Raw genomic sequence first — 16,440 nt, forward strand, 5'->3', positions numbered from 1 at the left:
ATATTGCAAAAAAAGTCTTGTGGGTCAGTAGGTTTTACCATAAGAGGCTGTTCACAAATACATTTTTGCATTTTTCTGTGCTACTTTTCCATTGTTTTCTATGTAAACGTGCTAGATGGATGCCTTTGACCGTTACACTTCCGTTGCATCTTGTCTTTTGCAGCGTCTTGCACATGACCCAGCTATCTAAAAACACAGCGCTCAAAATTATAAATAAGTTTGACTTTTTTCAACACAAAAATGCATTCTGTTTGAATGGCCCATAAGGCTGCAGCTGATATAAGTTCTACAGGATCCATTTCTTTGGCTGTAAAGTGACAGGCAGATGCAGAAACCAAGTGGATGGAGATAAGAAAACATTAGCGAGGACGTTACACTTTCCATTGCTCTACAAACCACATAAATTACTTATATGAGGTTTCCAGTTGAAGATAAAATGAAGACAAAAAATATAAGAGCGGGGTAGACAGAGCAGGCAGAGGAGTGAAAGTGATATGGAGAGAGGGAGATTGGACGGGTGCATGAGAGCTTTCCTGTGAGATGGGATGAGAGACGTCCGTGTGTGAAGGTATGTGGTTTAGACGATAAGTGCTGCTCGGGGACACTGGCAGGATATGCTATCAGACAGCATGAAGAAGAACATCTGTTGCTTTGAATCTCAGCTCACTTCTCCGCACTGCAGTGAACTGACTGTGGTTAGATTCAGCATCCTAGAAAGTCTCACATCAAGGAGACATTTATCTTGATAAATAAGTGCGAGATGGGTATTTTTACGATAACACGTTGTACTCAGAAATAACAAACACACCATAAAGGTTAATCCATAGGATAGGTATACTACATTCACTTTAAAAAGGCATTAAAGGGATAGCTCCCCCAAAAAAGAAAGTAATTACAAAGAATGTTTGTAACCAAGCAGATCTCGCCCCCCATTGACTACCATAGTATTTTTTTTCCTACTATGGTAGTCAATGGGGGGCGAGATCTGCTAGGTTACAAACATTCTTCCAGTCAGATATATTTCAAGTAAGCATAGCTGTTGAAAATTTCCTTTAGTCCCTCAGTTTGTAAAAGCAAATATGTGCTGTTTTGTCTGTCTAAACAAAACTATACATGTTAGCATGAGACTAGCATTGAAAAAATAATTTACTAACCATGTCTGTGCAGTTATCTCCAATAAAACAGCCTGTCATGACCATATAACACTTGTAAATCTGCTAAATGTCACATGGTACGTGCAGGGATACCAGAAATGGACGTGACATAACTAGCAAAATCCTGTTGATATGGAGCTCCACACACAGGAATTAAATCAATGAATGCATAACAAGATCTTGCTTTTAAAAATACAATATAAACTTTACAGCTGTGCATTTTTGTACAGAAAAAAATATCTTTAGATTTCTACCTTGCTCCATTAACTTCCATTGAAAGTTTATTACTGTAAATGCAATTTTTTAAAAAGATGCTGCATATAGATTGTGCCACAAATGCTGTCTTGTATTGAATGGAATACGTATACACCTTTAATCCCCTTTATAACTTACATATATAATCGATGAACAAGGTTTTTTTTTTTTTTTTTCCCCATAAGTGGTGTTTCATCAAAAAGCCTTTCAGAGCTCAAATATAACTGAGCCACACAATACAAATGACTGATACATTGAAGCTTGCTTTCTTGCTTTCAGTGCTGACCTCATTGAAAGCATTCACATTAAACCCTTTAAATATAAAACCACTGTGTTTTTTTTTTAGTGCTCTTGAGTGGCCTTTTCTTCTTGAATGAGTTCACATTTACTCAGGGAGCCATGAAACACTTTCACCTCTCACGGTGTTCTCACAAATTGGCCTCATGGCTCGACACACCGTCGTGCGCTCTTGATTAAAAGGTCTTGTATTGCCATAATGACATTGCTTTCACTAAGATGATGGTTTGCGGGAACAAATCACTTCCATACAATGACTAGAACCGAAAATTAGGAGAAATGTAGTTTCTGAAAGACAAGAATGGATTTGAAATGGATGTAAGCATTTAGGATTAGTCAGTTTCTCCTTTGCTTTCCAGAAAACAAGGCTGAACAGCTGTGAAAAGGTAACAGCTGTATGCTATGACCTCATCCTCTGAGTAAATTGGTAACACATGATGACCTCTTGACTTAACATTGGGTGAATTGGGAGTGCTGCACATTTTGTTTTGTTATTCTGCATTGTTGCCAACCTGGTTTTCCAGGACTATGCATGTAATCACAGCTCCATCTAGTGGCAATAGGATGTTAGCACTGTTTACACACATTTTTTCTCTAATAACAGTGGTTCTCAACCCTTTTGGCTCGAAAGACACCTGCTGTCCAACACAATATTGGATATATTAAATTAACCACAATTCTTTTTTGAGATTCCATTTTGTGATTATATATATTAATCATTTATTAATTTAAATACTTTTAAGTCATCATACAGTAGTGATGGCAGAAACAAAGCTTCGAATCAATTGAATAAATTGCTTTGCAAAATGATTCACTGTTTTAAAGCGTTCGAAAACACCACATGCTGGTCAAAACAGTGTAAATGCAACAAAAACTCAGGTCAAACATGCATAAAAATAGCTTTTACAAACCCATTGCAAATGTTTTATTGAAAGTATATTCTGTCAAATGCAATGAACTAATCATCTAATACCATTAAATATTAAGTGTCTGTGTAATATGTGTTCTTTTATCAATTCCCATGGCTTGTTTTGTTTGTTCTATAGATGGCTCAGTTAAACAGCCCAATAAGAGACTATTAACTACTACTATTATTCCTTTTAATTATACAAATGTCTCATTAAAATGTCTACAAATGTATAAAACTGATCAGAGATCAGGTAAAACACAGACACTTGTTTAATGGTTCGCCATTGGGTAACAAAGCCTCGTTTGCTGAAATCATGTGACTTTGGCAGTTTGATACGCGCTCCGAATTACTGATTCGAAACAAAATGTTCATAAAGGTTTCAAAGCTTCATAAAACTTTAAGACAAGTCATTTCACTGGGCGGCCATTTTTGAAATGCCATCTTTGCAAGTGCAGCTCCTATCCAGTGCTGCCAACTGCTTTCATTTGAAAGTAGCTAAAACTGGTAGCTAAATGTCACTAAATTTCATATTTGAAATCACCAATGAAATCTGACAACAACTGTCTTTAAACACTCGAATCATGACAAAAAAATGGCATTTTTCCAGGCTGGACCAAGCTAATGCGCATGTGCAGTCCTAAGTCAGGGTTCCCACGCACCTTGACAGTACTTGAAAGTACTTGGATTTCAGAAACATGAATTCAAGGCCTGGAAAGTACTTGAAAACAAATACACTGTGTTCCAAATTATTATGCAAGTGACATGTCAGTAGGATTTCAGTTAACATGCTGTGACTTGTCCTTAAAGGGATAGTTCAACCAAAAATGAAAAGTCTTTATTTACTCACTCTAAAATTGTTTCTAAACCTGTATTAATTTCTGTCTTGTGCTGAACACAAATGAACATATTCTGAAGAACGTGGGTAACCAAGCATCTCTCTATATTATAATGTTTTTACTCAAGTAATGATTAATAAAAAATAAAAACCAAAACTAATGTGGAATAATTGTTATATATATATATATATATATATATATTTCCAAAATTAATGTACAAATGATTCTGTACCTCTTCCAGGTTAAAATGGATGCAAATGCAATAGGGGGATTAAAATGTTAAGTACTGTAAGAGCTCTTTGATAGGTGCTTGATATAAAATAAACAGTGCTTTAAAAAGTCCTTGAATCTGGTGTTCATGAAAGAGTGAGAACCCTGCCTAAGTGCGCGTCTCAGAACTGACTGTCTATAGGAACCGGCAGCTGCAGTGAAGTGATGACGTTTTACTGTTTTCTTTAGAAGGCCATATTGCACGTTGCACTTTCTCCCATTCATAGTAATACGAGTGGACCGTCTTTCTGTATATAAAGTCTTTGGTTTGCTGAGGCCCCCTGGTCTATAATGGTTTAAATATGTGTGATAAACCAGGAAATCTTATGTGTTGCCACATGTAGGACCATGACAAGCCCAGTCCCCCACAGAAACCACTTCCTGCGGACCCCTTAATCAGAGGCCATGGGGTGAGTCGAAGCGTGTCAGCGGTGGGAGTGCGGATACCAGGCCCTAGACCTCTAGCCATCCCGATTCCAACAGTACCACGACCACCCCCTTCCATACCACTGCCGAACAGGTCAGTCCCATTGTGATATTGTTGGTAAAATCACATATTTATGGATGAAAGCTAACTACATTTGTTTGGTTACTTTGTAGACCTCTTCCCAGATTACCTTTTTATGATCACTGACATATGGACACCACAGCACTGGGTGAATTTCACCAGCATCTGAACACACTTGTTTGCACTATGAAAACTCTGTTGGACCAATTGACCACCCTGCAGAAACTCTACAGAGGTTCTCACAGAGAAGAGGGCTGACCGGACACCTTGGTGCTGTGCCTCCTCAAAAAAGGTGTTTGTTTGTTCTCGCTCAGGTACTGCAGAACTATTTAAGATGTATATTTATTGTGAGGAGGAAACCATGTGCTGTGCTTGACACTTTTTTTACTGTATGAACATTGTGACTTTTTAATTACAATTTTTTGTTTGTTTTTACATGTTGAAAATAAGGCAACAAATCATGTTTTCCTTCCCTTTTTGAGTGTTTTTTCCCTTCAGTTGATCTAATGCTACGTTCACGCCATGTCGTAATTACATAGCTCTGGCATGAAACTCTAGATGGCGCAGGCTGATAGGTCTAACTCATTTGGTAGCGATCACATCATTATCTGCATAGCACAGCTGATTGGTTGTTGAGCTGCGGCTCAACATTCAAACAAATACCGGAAGTGTTTGCTGCAGGCTTTCAGAAACCCTCCATCTTCCCCAGCTCCACCTGTATAGATCTGCTACGGGGATCAATTCATGTATGTTACATGTGCAGCAGCAGCAGCAGCATGTCTTACATGCTCACAGCAATGTCTGTGAATGTACTGGCAGTAGCAAGTCTCGGTACTTGCTCTGCAGCAGCAGCAGCGTAGCAGATCTATTCCGCCAAGACCAAATACATTAACATATCCATATCCATATTCGTTACCATGCCAATCTCCCGAGAGTTGTCATGACAGAATTACCGTAATTTCGAGATGACAACATGTGACGTTCTAATTGGAGCTGTGAAGATCAAAAAAAGAGCTGCTTTATAATGACGCAGCATGTCTGGGATACTGGAGTACAAACAACATGAAATCTAATTAAACAGAGCGCTGGAATGGAATCAGCCACTAAGTGCAAAAATCCCTTCACATTTACTTGAATGAGACATGTCATGAAGGAGGAAGTGATGTGAGCCGTTATTGTTCAGTCATCTGTGGCAGTCATGCTCACGGGCACCAACAAACTAACTTTTTTTTTTTTTTAAATACACTACCTTAAAATCATATGTGCTTGAGCAAATGCAGTTCTGTCTGCCCATGCAAGAATCACTGTTAAGGCCCTTTCACACCAAGGACGATAACTATATTGAAAATTATTAAGATATATATACAGTCAAACCAAAATGTATTCAGACACCTTGAACATTTCATTCATAATTAGTTTATTCACTATAGTTTAAAAAAATAGTAATAAAATATGACAAGATCTCAGAGTTAAACTGTGTCAGAAAAAAATAATCTTAATTATGTCAGATAACACTTGGATAAACATGGTCAGGTCAAAGTGTCTGAATAATTTGTGGTTCCCAAATTTTTATCAATTTTACTGGTAATCCACTGTATGAAGAATTTTTGGGTGTAATATGTCACAGTTTACTTTATTTTGCTTATATAAATGAACTATAGTGTTCTGCACCCAGTAAAAAAATTAAAAAATTATATGTCTGAATAATTTTTGGTTTGACTGTATATACAGTAATTAATGATTATGGCACAGAGAAACAATATTGTTGGAATCACTTTTTTTTTTCAGCTGATGAATAATAAATACATTGACAGCCAATCAGAATCCATCCTGCTTTAAGAGTTCGAGCATTTAAAGTGACAGCGCGCGTAGAATAATCAGAACTATTATAATCCGCTGATGTGGGCACTAATATATTATTCTTGGTGTGAACATGCCTTTCTGTTGCTCAAACTTAAACCCAAAGCATTTAACTGTTTCTGCTACGGACATGAATGATGCCTCAAATCATGCGGCTTCTTGAGGAGAGATGTGCTGTTACTTTTCTTCAGAAAATGTAAAAATCCAGTCAGTATTTATAGTCCAAACACTTGAAGGGTTGTGATGTTCCTTTTACAATATGTTTTGAAACATTCAGAAAACTCCCAGTGATAGCGCGAAATGTGTAGTGACACCACAGCTCTTAAAATATCACAGATCAGCATTCCCACTGAGCCATCAGGATCCAGCAGCTGTCATGTCTGTGTCATTCTGGCCTTGTTGTGCTGTATACACATGTTCTTTGAAATATCTTCCAATACTTGAGCTTATAGATGTTGAATTTTCTGTACTGTATTTCTTGTATGATTTCTGACAGTATACACTACTGTTCGAAAGTTTGGGGTCAGTATGATTTTCTTTTTTTTTTTTTAATTAATATTTTTATTCAGCAAGGCTGCATAAAATATATCAAAAGTGACAGTAAAAACATCGGGCCTTATTTATAAAATGTGCGTACGCACAAATTTGAACTGATTTTGAAAAAGATTTGAAGCTTCCGGAAGTGTGTCAAACAGGTTCGGTTGAGCTTCATGAGGGCGAGTAAATGATGACTGAATTTTCATTTTTGGGTGAACTGACCCTTAAAAAAAAAACTTGCTGCGAGTTTATCGGGACCTTTTGAATAATTTCTGAAAGATCATGTGACACTAAAGACATACTGTTAAAAATTCAGCTTTGCCATCACAGAAATAAATTACATTTTAAAACAAATTAAATTAGAAAACAGTTATTATACAAATATCCCACCATATTACTGTTTATTTGATCAAATAAATGCAGCTTTGGTGAGACATCTTTCAAAAACATTTAAAAAAATCTTAACAACTCCAAACTTTTGAATGATTAAAGTAGTCTCTTTAGCCAAATAGCCATCTTTCACTACCCTCTAATGAAAATGTTGGACATCAAGATGATGTAAAGTACACAGGATGTAGTAAATATCACTTCTGGTGTGTGTTGTCACAACTATGGCATTTTTACACAACTAGTGGTTCCCTCTTGCCTATAACACAGCTCTCTTTACGTACAGCTGGACTCACCGTTAATCATAAACTTATGGGACTGTTGTTCTGCTTGGTACTTCACCCTGGGGGCGAAATTACACTTCAAATTTTCCATATAATATTCCAGCCTTGTTGCTTTGGGAGTGTAACATACCCAGCTGTCACAGTATTTCATTCAAGCCAAGCCTGTGTGTTTCTTTATGTTCTTGTTTACCTAGTCACAGCAATGTATGTTCATTCCACCTTTTCATATGCACTCATGTGGATGTATTGAATGCTCACTGATGTTTTTTCATTGTTTTTTGACAGATAATCTGTCAGATTATTGCTCAGCTGTTTTATTTCTATGAATTAGGATATTAAAAGGGAAATGTGAATGCCTTCAAAAAAAGTAACTGGATATTTTGTGTAATGCAAGCAAGGACTTGAACGAGAATAAAGAGGGTTTTACTATTGTGAATTCAATTTCATTTTATTTTACACTGCAGAAACATTAAAGTTTTATCATGTAATATGTAAAACATGACATTAAGATAAAGATCATTTCTTTTCTCCATAACAGAACTGTCCCATTGATGTCAGTCGATTTGAATCTTCCATGCTTATTTTATCCAGCAAGTTTATGATGTTCTGAAACAGAAATTGTCTTTTTGTTCCAAGCTACAAAATGGCATTAATTCGTTCATGAATAGTTTGTTATCTTACCTGTCTCCCAAAAGCTTTTGCCATATCCGCTGCACCTGCTCCATACTACATTAGGGTGTAAATATAATCTTATCAGTTTTCCTCTGGCAGAATGTTTTATTGCACTCCTATTGTTAAATCATTTATGGATTATGAATATATTAATATAATCTGTTACCTCATTCTTCATATGGTGATCTGCCCCACTGTCTAGCAGAAGTTTCACCAGCTCCACATGGTTATTCAGCACAGCAACCTAAAAATTATAACCAAAAAAAAAAAAGCCTGCAATAATGTAATCCATCTTGTCCATGACAATCCTAGTGGCTGTTTTGATGATAAATACCATTAGTGGTGTCTTGCCAGCCTTGTCACGGACGTTTACTTCAGCTCCAGCCTGAAGGAGGACGGAGGCCACCGCAGCATTCCCACTGATGGCTGACACACGCATGAGAGGAGTCCAGAGAGACACTTTATCCATCACATCCACCTGTCAGAGTGCAAAAACACAGATGCTTTAAACTGACAGTGCAGGGTCTTTAACTCGACATTTGACATAGTAAGCCGTCCCAGATGCTACATATAAAACCTGTCAAAAGAGGTTTCATTTAAGTGAAATATCATTGCTGTAGAGCTAAAAGCTAAAATATCGGCAATAACTGGTCATATGGAATACCATTAAAGTCATTCATGAAATCAAAATGAGCAATTCTTATGGAATATTGCATAAATATTTATTTTATATAACTTCCCCTCCCTCTTGCAGTGACATCTCTGATGATGTGTTTACTGGCGGGGGGGCGGGGCAACCTGTCACTCACATGAGATCATATCCACAGCAAACCACAACCGTCCAATCAATTCCTGATGGACAAACCCTTACAAAAAGAAGCTTATTCAAGTGTGTTATTTGTATAAAATAAAAATGTTTTATGTAAAAGTATAATTAAGTATTCTAAGTGTACTTGGCTTTTAGTTGTGTTTACTCTTTTGATTGAGTAGCCTATTAAATACTTTTTACACAGTTTTACATACTGTCTTATAAACTTACATTGTTTGAAAATATTGATTTATAAAGAAAACAGATATATTCCTAATTTTTGTGTAGGCTAGTCCACTGGTAGTGTACATAGGAATTTACTTCAAATCTATTTAAAGTACAGTTAAAGGTAAATTTCAAGTATAAAAATTAATACCTAAATAGGAACATAGTAGTATACTTAAAGTGCAAAAATAATATATAAATAGTACTATAAGTATGAAGAAAACTTACAAGTATGCTTGCTGTATAAAACTACTAAACTTGTAGCTTACTGAGTATACTTCAAAGTGTACTTTCATAAACTAAAAAAAATGTGCTACAAGTATTTAACTAGCAAACTATCAATATACCTTTAAGTTCACTCGTAATATAGTTACAGTACAAACAAAAAGCGTAGTTGTAAACTAGTGTACTCAAAGTTTACACAGTATATTTAAAAGTAAACTTTTATACACTAAAAAGTGGGCCAATTTAATCCTAAGTAGTATTGAAATAGTACATTGATATTAGTATACGTACTACATAAAGTATACTTACATTTATACTTGACCTTAGCCAAAGTTAAGTATACTTAATAAAATGAACTTGAAGTATACTTATTTTTTGTAAGGGAAATCAAGTCCTGCCCTACATTTTTTTTTTTTATTGTTCAAGAAGCCAGCAACTTCCATTTCACGCCTACTTTAATGTACACTAAATTTTAAGCATTTGGTTCTTTGCACTTTACATCACATGAAATGACTGAAAAATTGACCTCCAACCTTACAACCATCTTGGATCATATATGTAATGACAGGCAGGTGTCCTCCATCCACAGCCCAGTGGAGCGGTGTGCAGCCATCCGTGTCTCGAGACTGCCATGTTGACCCACAGTTACGCAGATACTTCACTGTGTCCAGGTGACCGGCGTAACAGGCCAGCATTAAACTGAAAAAAAAACATGCATAGATAAACAAAATTGATTAGAAGACATGAATGATTATAAAATGGAACTGCATAGAGCTGCACCGAAAAGGCATATGCAAGCTCACCTGTTTTTTCCAGTGCTTTCTCTCTTGTTAATATCAGCTCCATGCTTCACCAAAATGTCTGCTAAGCTGCAAGCCAAACAAATGCTGATTGCAATTAGAAATTTACGACTGTATTTTGACAAATTAGGTTTTTCTCCAATGAAACCACTTAGCAACTAGAACTGATGGGAGATTCAGTAGCTCGCTTCTAAATTAGCTTTAAATTAAAAACAGAATCATAAGCAAGTTTACCTGGTGAAACCTTTCTGTGCTGCCACCATGAGAGGGGTGAAACCCATTTTGTCATGAACATCCACATCGACCGTTCTAGGGAGAGGAATTACATGAGAGGGGTTATGAACAATGTGTGAACTGGTATTTAAAGGCATAGTTTATCCAAAAATGAAAATTCTTAGTTTCATGACTTTCTTTCTTCTGTGGAACAAAAAAGCATATATTTTGATATTTTTTCTGTGTTTCGCAGAAGAAAGAAAATCATACAGATTTAGAATGCCATGAGGAGTAAAACAATCCCTTTGGTTAGTACGTTAGTACTAATATGAAGAAGTGATTTTTTTTACGCTGCAAATGCGGCACAGAAGCTTCTGAAATGGCATTTAAGTATCTTTCCACTGACTGTTTAATGCTGCTCAGAGGTGACATAAATGCATTTAGACAGCAATTAAAACGTTGTGCTTTAAAGGGGACCAATTATGCAAAATTCACTTTTACATGGTGTTTGAACATAAATGTGTTGTCAGTGTGTGTACACACACACTATACAACCAGCCTATAATGGTAAAAATCCACCACTCCTTTTTTAATCCCCATAAATCATAAGCAGTGTCTCAGAACAAGCTGTTTGCAGTTTCTATGCAATGAGAATCTGCCCTATTAGCATAGATCCCGCCCAGAGTGAGCTGTACAGTCCGCCATGGTTATCCTCTCGCCAGAGCATTTAAAGGTGCAATATGTAATAATTTTGCAGTAAAATATCCAAAAACCACTAGGCCAGTGTTATACATTTTGTTAACTTGAGTACTTACAATATCCCAAATGTTTCCTACTATTTGTAAATCATGAGAAAATGGCAATTTTAACCAAGGCTCCGGGACGTGTGAGGAGTCGCCTGTCAATTGCGTCATACCCACATTACCCTCGGTTTCCGGTTTTATTTTGTAGAAACCATGGAAACACCAAAGACGCTTTAATATATTACATGTTTTAATTGACAAGGGAACAACTGTTTTGATATATTTATAGACAGAAAACTAATTGTTATATAGCTCAACACGTTTAGTCTTATTGTTTAAATCTAATTTTCTTGATTTTTTTGTGAGTACCATGCTTTACCATGCCTCAGAGAAAAACACTATTTTGTTAAGTAGCTAACATAGCATAATCAGATGCAGCTATTAGTAACAGTAATACAGAATTTTCTCCATCATACAATACGTTTTAAAATGAATTGCATACCATTTATCAACACAAGCAACAAGTGTCTCACAGCAGCCGCCAAGTGAACGCACAGAGTAACGTTATAACATAATTTCAACACACTCAAATGTATCTAATATGATAAACAGCGCTGTGTTCATGACCGGAAAAGCGGAAGCAGCGCCGGCGACTGTGGCATAATAAAAGTTCCACTGCTCGCGGCGTGTGTTGCATTCGTCTCTCGTTAGCAATTGCTCCAGCGGCCTCGTTCAGCTCCCACAACACTCGGCCCTGCTCTGCTTCATACTACAGTAATGTTAATAATCGCATCCATGAACATAATTTCTTCCTGAGTCCTATCCCGATTATTTTCCACTGGCTGTGAGGTGAAGACCACATGTCCCAAGATTCCGCGCTCAAACTTGGCGTCATCAAGCTACGCCTTTGTTTTGAATAGGCCTCTAGCGACCACTAGCGGACAGAAAATTTTACATATTGCACCTTTAACAGCAGCATTCAAGTAAGAAATGTATTCTTATTAAAGCTACTGAAGTTATTCAGAGAGCAGTGAGTGATTTTCTTTTTTTTAACAGCATATATAGCAGTAAGTACTGTAATATACAATGTAATTTCTTTCCCTGTTGTTTATGTTCACAGACAAAACCGACTGTGTTTGTGAACTTTGTGTGTTTTTGATATAACCTTGTCCCCTGGTTTCACAGACAAGGCCTAGACTAAAATGCATGTTTGAGCTGTTTTAACTGAAAGTAACTTGCCCTGACACATCTTAAAATATTCCACAGCCATTGTTTTGTCTCAGTAATGTTTTTTTATAGGTCACTTTCATAAAAGCTACTAAGATGCCCTAATTGAACTAAGGCCTAATCCTGGCTTAGTCTAAGCCCTGTCTATGAAACCAGGCCTGTGTGTATTTGATAGTTTAAGTGCAATAAGACGTGAAAAAGAACTTAGTTTAATACTCATGGGACGCGCTGTCCCACATCCAGCTATCAAAAGTTTAGACTGATATGTCTTTAAAATGCGTGCAGATAATAAACTTTCATGATGATGAAGAACTGCAATGTCACGTGAGCGTGACCACGATAGAGATGATAATCAAAATCAAACAGATGTTTTGTTAGCTTTTGACAAAGTATCTGAGGCAGGAGTTGCACAGGCTTCGCCCTCTTCTGGAAAGTGGGGTGGGGAGCAGCAGCTCATTTGCATTTAAAGGTGCAAAAACAGCTTGTTTTTCCTTCCACTCAAAAATTGGTATTTACAACATGGTATAATAAATGATCTGTGGGGTATTTTGAGCTAAAACTTCACAGAAACATTTTGGGGACACCAGAGACTTATATTACACCTTGTAAAAAGTGGCATAACAGGTCCCCTTTAATACTAGGGGCTGAGGTGGGTGAGAGCAGGCATAATTTAGTCTGGCTTTTATGTGGAATTGCACCTTTACACTGAATTATGAGCAGGCACAGAGCAGCCTTAACTTTTTTATGTAAAGATGCCTTTGCAGATGGTCAGTGGGTCTCACCCTGACTGTAGCACTGTGGTCAGCTCCTCCTCATCCTCCCTGTTCACTGCCTGGTGGAGGTTCTTCCCACAGTACGGCTCTCCTGTGGTGACACCATCAGAACATTAACCAAATACTCTACCGTTCAGAAGTTTGTGGTTGGTTTGATTTTTTTTTTTTTTTTTTTTTAACTAAGCCTCGTGCTTACCAAGCCCACATTTATTTGATCAAAAATACGGTAACACTTTACAATAAGGTTCATTAGTTAAACATTAGTTAATGTATTAACTAACATGAACTAACCATGAGCAATACATTTGTTACTGTATTTACTAATCTTCGTTAACGTTAGTTAATGAAAATACAGTTGTTCATTGTTTGTTCATGTTAGTTCACAGTGCATTAACTAATGTTAACAAGATTTTAATAATGTATTAGTAAATGTTGAAATTAACATTAACAAAGATTAATAAATGCTGTATAAGTGCAGTTCATTATTAGTTCATGTTAACTAATGTTAACTAATGAACCTTATTGTAAAGTGTTACCAAAAATACATTAAAAACAGTAATATTGTGAAATTTTATCACAATTTAGGATTTTATTAATTTAGTAATTTATTCCTGTGACACAACGCCTCTGTACCTTACTTCCAATTTCTCTTAACATGGGGATAGGAGATGTGTCAGTCTATAAATGGGAAAACAAACTTGCCTTGCTTATTTGAAAAAAGTAACCAACATTTTGTTGTAAATTTAAAAGTAATGCATTACTTTAGCACTTACTTGAAAAAAAAGTAATCCGATTACATAACTTACATTACATAACCCCCAAATTAATTTAGGGATACATTTTTTAGGGATTCTTTGATTAATGGGAAGTTCAAAATAACAGCAGAATTTTGTTTTGTAACATTATAAATGTCTTTACTGTCACTGTTGATCAATATAATGTGTTTGCGGAGTAAATTTCTTTAAATGGAACCAGACTTTTGAATGGTAGCATCCATTTTGGTAACACTTTAGTATAGGGAACATGTATTCACTATTAACTACGACTTTTCCCTCAATAAACTCCTAATTTACTGCTTATTAATAGTTAGTTAGTTATGTTAAGTTTAGGTATTGGGTAGGATTAAGAATGTAGAATAAGGTCATGCAGAATAAGGCATTAATATGTGTTTAATAATTACTAATAAACAGCCAATATTCTAGTAATATGCATGCTAATAAGCAACTAGTTAAAAGACCCTAAAATAAAGTGTTACCTATATTTTTTGTTAGTGAATCCCTATGTTTTTGTTTCTAACCAATAAAAGCAAGGATGAGAATGAGATTTACTAGGTTTAAAATAATAGGTTAAGTCTTTGACTGGAGGTAAAATATCTCACGGGTGGTGAAGACAGAGACCGCAGGGCTGAAGCTGCACTCCCCCGATGGCCTGGTGACCTTCAGTCTAAAACTGTAACTGGTGCTGGACTCCAATCCCTCTAAAACATGATAGGTGCCGTACCCTCTGAGATAAAACACCAAAGGATTGCTGTGTTGCTGAAAAGCCAGTTTTAAAATGAAAAAGGTACAGAGAAATAATGTTCAGGGTGATCGAGAGAACACTGACATGTATTTGGTGCTGTATTTATGTGTTTTGGGGTCCATCTGCTCTACAGAGAAGTGGCTCCAGTGTTCAGGGGGGCCAGTTCGAGGTTTGTTCTCTTCATTCATCCAGCTCAGCTCGATACTGTGGTGACTGACCTTCCCAATCACAGGTGGCTGAGGGACTTCTGGAGATAATAAATGGCACGTTCTTAACGTCATGCACATTGTTTGTATATTTAATGTGAATTTTAGACATAATACTTTTTGTTTACCATATGACAAGGGCTGAAACCTAAACCAATCTATGGTTAATATGCAGTTATCTGATCCAGCAGCATCCATGGAATGATTTTGCTATTCAGGTGTGACATACTGTATGAGTAAACTGCAGCCTATTGGTTTCATCTTCTTAATAAAGGTCATGAATATCATGTAACAATGCACCAAGAATAACTAACAGAAGATTGTTCCTGGATTAGTGATTCAGTTAAAAGATCATCCATTACTTTTTAATCACTGTTGCTGGAGAAAACTGGCAATGTAGCATAATTTTCCAAATAAATACTAAAATGCAGCTCTTCAAAGTAGTGATATTTTAATTATTTTATTAAAAATACTGTATGAAAACATGCAAAATATTTTTATTATATGCTAGATTTTAATTATATTAATCAAATATAAGAGAGGAACAAAGAAACTTTATGTGGTACTATATGAATATTCATTTATAAAAAGATATTTTATGGAGGTGTTGTTTTGAATAAAGTTTGTTCCTGCATTAGTGATTCAGTTAAAACATTACTTATTACTTTTTAATCACTGTTGCTGAAGAAAACTAACTAAATAAATGCAACTCTTCGTAAAGTTAAAAAATCAGTAGGCCTAGTGATATTTGAATCAATATATTAAAATGTTACAAAAAATATAAGTTTTTGCTTATATATTTATCAAATATAAACGAGGAATAAAAAAACCCTGTGGTATATGAAAATTATTTCAACCATTATGGTGTTGTTTTAAATAAAGTTCGTCTGAAAAAGTTGTAAACAATTCTATCAAGCATTTCGTTTTCATCTCTTCTTTCTGCTGTCCTCTATTAGCTATATTTTACAAACGTAAACAAGTTTTTGGAAATACTACAGTTCTTTTTAAATGTCCTGACAATGAACTAGTAGCCACGAAACACAATTCAAATGTCTACCTGGGTTCATGGTTGTCTTGGTCTGCGTCCTTGTGTTCGCCACACAGAGGATGATAGTGTTGCTGCTGTGTGTTTGCCTGTCTCTCTCGCGCACATCTGACTGACTCTGCAAGCCTTACGGTTGTCATGGTGACATCATTGGTACTATAGTGCGCGCAATCTGTGGTGGACCATTTAATCGTTTGTTGCACGAAACACTCATTCCAAAACGTGTTCAAATGATTGTTTTAGTTTTAACAGAGCGAAGTATGCTTATCCAGACCCTGTAGTCACTTTCATCATTTGGGGCTCTATTGTGATGATGAGATTAAATGACCACATGACCGCTTAAAATCTCTGCCGCTGCGCGTTCGAGCGGTGGTTCAGTGAGCTTATGGCGGTAAGAACGAATCGGTTCTTTTGAACAATTCATGTTAAAGAGCCGGGTCCAAAAAGAGTCAGTGATTCTTTTACGTCATCACGTGCTCCATGGTATATTACATGCTTTAAATTACGTTATTTGAAATGTGTTTATATATATATATATATATATATGGAAGTCAGTGGGGCCCATCAACTGTTTGGTTACTGACATTCTTCAAAATATCTTCTTTTGTGTTCAGCAGAACAAAGAAACTCATACATGTTTATAACAACTTGTGAGTGATACGTAAATGATGACAATTATCATTT

At 36.1% G+C, this 16,440-nt stretch overlaps 2 protein-coding genes across 2 annotated transcripts in view; one reads left to right on the plus strand and one right to left on the minus strand.

Annotated features, from left to right (window-relative positions):
* The window catches only part of adam12b (ADAM metallopeptidase domain 12b), a 117,020-nt gene extending 109,286 nt beyond the window's left edge, over positions 1–7,734 (plus strand). Inside the window, 2 exon segments of the mRNA XM_051868326.1 lie at positions 4,067–4,242; positions 4,323–7,734. Of these exon segments, the coding sequence (XP_051724286.1) occupies positions 4,067–4,242; positions 4,323–4,356 (210 nt within the window). The 3' untranslated portion in view covers positions 4,357–7,734.
* LOC127498694 (fibronectin type 3 and ankyrin repeat domains protein 1-like) lies at positions 7,720–16,288 on the minus strand. The gene is made up of 11 exons (XM_051868328.1): positions 15,769–16,288; positions 14,590–14,752; positions 14,363–14,487; positions 12,994–13,075; positions 10,263–10,337; positions 10,032–10,097; positions 9,762–9,927; positions 8,305–8,448; positions 8,137–8,214; positions 7,980–8,024; positions 7,720–7,904 (listed from the first exon to the last, which is right to left on the minus strand). Exons 1-11 carry the CDS (start codon positions 15,776–15,778, stop codon positions 7,815–7,817), a joined length of 1,044 nt encoding a protein of 347 aa, XP_051724288.1. The 5' UTR covers positions 15,779–16,288; the 3' UTR covers positions 7,720–7,814.
* Between the last annotated feature and the right edge of the window lie 152 nt (positions 16,289–16,440).

This window comes from Ctenopharyngodon idella, chromosome 17 (assembly GCF_019924925.1).
Source record: "Ctenopharyngodon idella isolate HZGC_01 chromosome 17, HZGC01, whole genome shotgun sequence".
Classification (NCBI taxonomy): Eukaryota; Metazoa; Chordata; class Actinopteri; order Cypriniformes; family Xenocyprididae; genus Ctenopharyngodon; species Ctenopharyngodon idella.

Excerpts from the sequence above, each read along its gene's own strand:
- LOC127498694 (XM_051868328.1), bottom strand. Across the intron at positions 8,025-8,136 it reads ATCACCATATGAAGAATGAG|TATGGAGCAGGTGCAGCGGA; the intron begins GTAACAGATTAT and ends ACCCTAATGTAG. Across the intron at positions 7,905-7,979 it reads CAAAAGCTTTTGGGAGACAG|AACATCATAAACTTGCTGGA; the intron begins GTAAGATAACAA and ends TTTCTGTTTCAG.